This window comes from Nerophis lumbriciformis, linkage group LG04 (genome assembly GCF_033978685.3).
Source record: "Nerophis lumbriciformis linkage group LG04, RoL_Nlum_v2.1, whole genome shotgun sequence".
NCBI classification, from domain to species: Eukaryota; Metazoa; Chordata; class Actinopteri; order Syngnathiformes; family Syngnathidae; genus Nerophis; species Nerophis lumbriciformis.
This window is the reverse complement of record NC_084551.2, coordinates 28,384,190-28,391,147: the sequence shown is the minus strand read 5'-3', so window position 1 is coordinate 28,391,147 and position 6,958 is coordinate 28,384,190. Positions and strand designations below refer to the sequence as shown.

At 40.5% G+C, this 6,958-nt stretch overlaps 1 protein-coding gene across 8 annotated transcripts in view; it reads right to left on the bottom strand.

The window, feature by feature from the left end:
• Positions 1 to 418: 418 nt before the first annotated feature.
• The window catches only part of LOC133592593 (CCN family member 3-like), a 30,436-nt gene continuing 23,896 nt past the window's right edge, over positions 419 to 6,958 (bottom strand). For all 8 annotated transcript variants that reach the window (XM_061945258.1, XM_061945228.1, XM_061945236.1 and 5 more), the window contains 4 exons: positions 6,547 to 6,775; positions 6,210 to 6,464; positions 1,722 to 1,945; positions 419 to 1,646 (listed from right to left, as the gene is read on the bottom strand). In XM_061945258.1, coding sequence (XP_061801242.1) covers positions 1,353 to 1,646; positions 1,722 to 1,945; positions 6,210 to 6,464; positions 6,547 to 6,775 — 1,002 coding nt within the window. In that variant the 3' untranslated portion in view covers positions 419 to 1,352. The remainder of the gene's footprint in view (positions 1,647 to 1,721; positions 1,946 to 6,209; positions 6,465 to 6,546; positions 6,776 to 6,958) is intronic.

Below are 6,958 nucleotides of genomic sequence, written 5' to 3'. Positions count from 1 at the left end.
CTTCATAAAAAGTCGAGTACAATCAAGCAGTATGTTTGCAAAGAGATCGTGCAACATTTGCTTTGTTCACCGTGCAAAAAAGGAGGTGAGAGTTGTGGCAGGACAACTTGTGGCTGCTTCACCAACCATGACAGGACCTGATTCTGTGAGACTCTAAAGAGGGTCACTAAGAGGATCCATTTTGAAGACATACAAATGGTGGGCTGAGGAAGTTCCCGGAAATAATCTTTGCATGAGTGCATGAAGGCATGTCAGAGAAGGCTGGAAAAGTGCGTTATACTCCAGGGCCATTACTTTGAATGGGAACATTGGTATATGGCCCCTTAAGGGCATAAAACGGCTGTAAATCAAACATGATGAATGTCATATTTGTGTGAAAGTTTTCAAATAAAAATCTGAGTGTCTAGACATTGATCACATCTTGTTTTATTTCAGATACATGGTGGTGCATGGTGTATAAAGACCAGATCATCAAAACATTCGTCATCCAAATATTGTATATAACTATACAAAGACTCAATCATAAACTATTCTTACATGTTGTGACTAAGATGAAGATACAAAAATACTTTCTTTTTTTTTTAAAGAACATTTTTGCAGAAGTGAAAAAGAACACCACAAAACATCACAGTACATTTCCACTGGTTAAAGTACAAATACAAATACAACTGTACAGCAAGTATTTACAAAAAAACTTTTGTCATTTACACTAAAGGACTTGACTGTTGCATTAATGGCAAAAGCAACAAGGGAGATGACTGCAGGCAGATGTGAGAAGTGACACAAAGTCCCAACAATGACCTCTGATCATAGGTTGAGCTCTTTTTTTTTTTTTAGGGCCAATTCGTTTAGAGTGCAGTCGGGGTATTTTAAAAATGCATTTCCTACTTGGAAACGGTCTCCTGCAAGCTTTCATTTGAACCCTTCCAGTGATATAAACTATTGCAGCAAGTGTGTAAAGCACACCTGAAGCTATATTTTCACAATCATGGTCGTCCAACAAAGCTTTTTGTCACAAGTCAATGATATATCAGCACTTTTAATAATGTACTTTATAGGCACAGGGTTAAGGAACCCTCTGTGAGTTAACAATAAGCACATAGTATTCTGTAAGTGATCCCCAAAAGAGGAGCGTCTTTATTTCCTAAGTGCTTTCATTCTAAAAAGCATAGTAGATATAACTCTAATGTGTGCACAGGAACTTCCACATGCCATCACCTGTGAATTTTTGTACGTGCTAAAAATGAAAAGATTAAGGGTTGTTTTAAGTTGATGCAACTCATGTTAACAAGTTGGTCCTGCTGTCCAACCAAAGGGAATGTTTCCATCGACAGTCATTAGCTGTGGCAGACCTATGACGTCATGCCGCTGTAGGCCAGGTCTGAAGGCTGCCACACGGCGTTCTCCCGTGGGCAGTTATTGTGGCACGCACAGGTCAGGATCACCATGACAGGCCTTTTGCTGGTTTTATTGCCGGCACACGTGAACTCCACCAAGGCGGTTTTGGTTCTGTGGGGGGTGCAGCAGCGGCCGTCCGTGCAGTTTCCGCAGTAGCGAGGCTTGTAGGCTTGCACGCTGACGCAGTTCTTATAGGAGAGGTGGACGGCTGTGTCGCCCCTCACCATCCTCTGGCATCTACTTCCTCTCTAAGGACGCAAAAGAAAGGACGTCAATGTATTATTTAATTTAAAATGGAAGCAATAACGTGCCCAAAGTCTCACCTTTGGCAGTGTGAGCGCTGTCTGGTCCTGCTGGTCCTCACAGGGTCTGATCATGCACAAGCGGCTTTGCTTCACCATCTCGCAGCGCCGGTTCTTGTTAGTGACCCTAGTGGACACGCCTGTGCCGCAAGTTTGAGTGCAGGCCCCCCATTCCGTTGTCTGTTCGATGCAGTTCAAGCTGGGGTCCCAGGAATCAAAGCTCACAGTATCCTCTTGACGAAAGGCTGCGGGAGCACAAAGGAGAACATCATGAGAATAAGGCTGTCATATACAGTTGTGGTCAAAAGTATACATACACTTGTAAAGAACATAATATCATGGCTGTCTTGAGTTTCCAATAATTACTACAACTCTTAATTTTTTGTGATAGAGTGATTGCAGCACATACTTGTTGGTCACTAAAAACATTCATGAAGTTTGGTTCTTTTACGAATTTATTATGGGTCTACTGAAAATGTGACCAAATCTGCTGGGTCAAAAGTATACATACAGCAATGTTAATATTTGGTTACATGTCCCTTGACAAATTTCACTGCAATAAGGTGCTTTTGGTAGCCATCCACAAGCTTCTGGCAAGCTTCTGGTTGAATTTTTGACCAAAGCTTTTGACAAAATTGGTGCAGTTGAGCTAAGTGTGTTTGTTTTCTGACATGGACTTGTTTCTTCAGCATTGTCCACACGTTTAAGTCAGGACTTTGGGAAGGCTATTCTAAAACCTTAATTCTAGCCTGTTTTAGCCATTCCTTTACCACTTTTGACGTGTGTTTGGGGTCATTGTCCTGTTGGAACACCCAACACGCCCAAGACCCAACCTCCCGGCTGATTATTTTAGATTGTCCAGAAGAATTTGGAGGTAATCCTCCTTTTTCATTGTCCCATTTACTCTCTGTAAAGCACCAGTTCCATTGGCAGCAAAACAGGCCCAGAGCATAATACTACCACCACCATGCTTGATGATAGGTGTGGTGTTCCTGGGATTAAAGGCCTCACCTTTTCTCCTCCAAACATATCGCTGGGTAATGTGGCCCAACAGCTAAATTTTTGTTTCATCTGACATCACATGGACAAAGATAAGACCTTCTGGAGGAAAGTTCTGTGGTCAGTGTAAGGTCAAACTTTTGACCACGACTGTAAATAAATCCTTAAATCAGAGTCAGAAGAGACTGAGACTACAGTATAAACCATCCTGTAAATGCTTCCCAACTCTCTTTGCTCTAACCTCTTTCATTGCTGCCCCTTCCATGACAGGTCAGAGCCAAGTAAATAACCTTTCAACTGTGTGTGTCTCACACTACTGTGAAACCATTGATAGTGTGTGTTTTCCCAAGCCAGGAAACTGTCTGTACTGTTTGTGGACATCTGCTGTGAAAATACGACACATTAGGCTGCACACAACCTGATGACTTCTAACATGACCTTTATACAGTACATCTATGATATTAATGATCAGGTTTGATTGTTTTATAGTGGGTGCAACAGTATAGAACTGTGCATTTCTAGTTTCTGTATTAATTTTAATGCATGCATTACAATGTATTACGACTCGAGCCAAAAATGTCTGCCAATATAAGTTAAAGTTAAAGTTAAAGTACCAATGATTGTCACACCAATGATTGTCACACACACACCAGGTGTGGTGAAATTTGTCCTCTGCATTTGACCCATCCCCTTGTTCACCCCCTGGTTGGTGAGGTGAGCAGTGGGCAGCAGCGGTGGCCACGCCCAGGAATCATTTTTGGTGATTTAACCCCCAGTTCCAACCTTTGATGCTGAGTGCCAAGCAGGGAGGTAATGGTACGCATTTTTATAGTCTTTGGTATGACTCGGCCGGGGTTTGAACTCACAAACTACCGATCTCAGGGCGGACACTCTAACCACTAGGCCACTGAGTATAGCTGCTCTCTTCTAAAATTAGTGTATTTTTTTGTTGTACCTGAGTTTTTTTGTTTTGTTTTTTACACACTTTTGTGAAGCATTAATATTGAAATGTGCTCATTCAATGTCCATTGATATCAACTGGTTGTTTTTAGGGCTGTGCTGATCGATCAGCAACCGATCGGCATCGGCCGGTTTTCTTGAAAAAGCATGTGATCGCATTGCCAGTTAATGCCTTTCAATACTCTAGCTGCCACTGCCTTTATTTGTCGTCACTCAGCTGACAAGCCAGCAGAAAATTGTGCGTCTCCACCAGAGGTGGGTAGTAACGCGCTACATTTGCTACATTACATTTACTTAAGTAACTTTAAAAAAACAACTGTACTAGTCACGAGTAGTTTTAATGCAACAAAGTTTTTACTTTTACTTGACTATTTTTGTGAAGAAGAAACGCTACTTTTACTCTGTTACATTGAGTTTCATTCCGATCGTTACATTTATTTATATCATAATTATTTATAATCTATTGATTAAGACATGCAAAGACGAATTAATTTGTCAACACTGTCACATGACTCTGTTTCACCAATAAGTAAGCTTTACTGTCGTTGGACTCCGTTCCACCAATCAAACGGAGCCTGGCATTCCACCTGGCTAGGAATAACAAGCCGGTGGTATGATAGAATAAACACAAAATTGTTTACCAAGTGTCAGAATGATCCCAAAATAAGACACTTTAATTATGTGACATGACACCGGCTGTTTGAGACATGTTTGAGACAAAGAAACCTAAAACAGCTGACTAAAATAGTGATCTTTTTAGATGTCTCCAATGATCTTAATAACCACAAGTGTGATTTGAACACATTAAAACATTACTAACAACACTAAATAGCAGTGGACATTTGTAGTTATCTGTAGCATAGGCGCCGATCTACATTTCTGCCAGTGTGTGCTCGGTGTGTGTGTATTAGTGTTGTCCCAATACCAATATGTTGGTACCGCTACCGGTACCAAACGTATTTCGGTACTTTTCGGTACTTTTCTAAATAAAGGGGACCACAAAAAATGTAATTATTGGCTTTATTTTAACAAAAAAATCTTAGGGTACATTAAACATATGTTTCTTATTGCAATTTTGTCCTTAAATAAAATAGTGAACATACAAGACAACTTACTTGTCTTTTAGTAGTAAGTAAGCAAACAAAGGCTCCTAATTTAGCTGCTGAGATATGCAGTAACATATTGTGTCATTTATCATTCTATTGTTTTGTCAAAATTATTAAGGACAAGTGATAGAAAATGAATTAATAATATACTTGTTCATTTACTGTTAATATCTGCTTACTTGCTATTTCAACATGTTCTATCTACACTTCTGTTAAAATGTAATAATCACTTATTCTTCTGTTGTTTGATACTTTACATTAGTTTTGGATGATACCACAAATTTGGGTATCAATCCAATACCAAGTAGTTACAGGATCATACATTGGTCATGTGCTAAGTCCTCATGTGTCCAGCGACATATTTCCTGAGTTCATAAACATAATATACATTAAAAAAAACAAAAGAAGATTTTGTGATGTTAAAAAATATCGAAGTAATCATAGTAGTATCGACTTGATATGCAAAAACCAAACACCGTATTACAATGGATAGTACTTTTTGCTTTTGTTCAGTTATTGTTAATTATTGAATTTGTTTTGGTCAACAATTGTATGTAATAAACTAGAATAAAGAAGTAGTTTACACACTGTGTTGATATTGTTACACTGTCCCGAGAACTCACCATAAATAAATTAAAAAAGTGACAGTTCACACATGTGATCGGCATCGGTATTGGTATCAGCCAATATCACTCATGGATGATCGGGAGCATCCTTTATTGGTTTACATTACCCATTCTGGTGCCATACAGCACATACATAATATTTATCCATTTATTTTTGGGTAAATTGTGCATAATCAGTCATAAGGTTACCTAACCTTTGATCATAGTATATGTGTAAGACAAGCTGTCGTATTAGTTCTCATACTTATGGAAAAAAATAATATAGTGCTCTTCTAATAACCTGCTCCCGTCCTTCTATCGCTGCTCCGTTGAGTCAATACTGACCGACGGTATCTCCGTATGGTTTTCTAGCTGCACTGTGGCAGAGAGAAAGAAATTACAGGGGGTCATAAACGCGGCCCAGAGGATCACTGCATGTCCTCTTACATCTCTAGAGGACCTGTATAAAAGACACTGCAGCAGGAGCGCAAAAAGCATCCTCAGGAACTCATCCCACCCAGGTCACCACTGGCTTGAACTGGCTACAAGACCATCAAAGCAAGGACAAATAGATTGAAAAACAGTTTCTATCCGAGAGCTGTTATTGCCCTAATCTCTGCACTTACCTGAACACTCACCACTTTATTAAGTTGCTTAACTCTGATAGAGATCTGCTGTGCAATATGTTTTAGAAAATGTTTATTATGTTTTTAATTTTTTCATTATTGTTTGTTGTCTTAAAGAGTATTTTATGTAGGTTGTTTTAAAAGCACTAAGCTGGATTGCTGTTCAATTTCGTTGTTTCCATGCAATGACAATAAAGATATTTTGATTCTCACCTGCCATAGCAAAGCCCCCCAGTGCACTGGCTTCCGCCGGGGGTTCACACACCCACTTCTCGCAGCACTCCCCAGGGACCTGCACTCTCTTTGGCACAGGGCAGTCAGGCCCAGGCAGCATGACGTCCACATTACAGCGCGGTACGCATGCGATCTGCCCGTCACGGCATAAGCACTGGTGCTTGCAGCTCGGGAAGAACATCTCGCCGTTCTTGTAGACCACCCCGTCCAGAAGACAGACCTGTCCTTCATGAGCTAGACCAGAGAAACCATGGTGGAATCAGACACTTTTCCTTTATCTTGTACTTGTCAAGTGCGTCACTCCAAAATGACTCACCCACACATACACCAGGCTTCTTGTGGTCCTCAGAGGCGTAGTCGCACTGCAGGCCTTTACGTGTGTCGCAGGGGTTTGTTTCGGAACACACTTGACCTTTCTGGCGGGCGCACACGAGGCAGCAGGCGCAGTCGTCGAGAATGAGAGGCACCCCAGGGAGACATTTCGGGGGCTCCTCTGGGCACTGGCATCTCCGAGGACAAGTTTGGGACCAGACTAACGTAAACATCTGTGTGGAACATACACGGGGGGAATTCATCAGTGGGATTTTTTTATTTAAAAATAACTTTTGTGTTTAGCATCATTTCATTAAGTTGAGTAATCTTATTAAGTTCTGAGTAGGTTTGGTGACAATCGAAGACTAACACAATCAAAGACTATATGATTAATTAAAATACTGTAGTTCAAATCT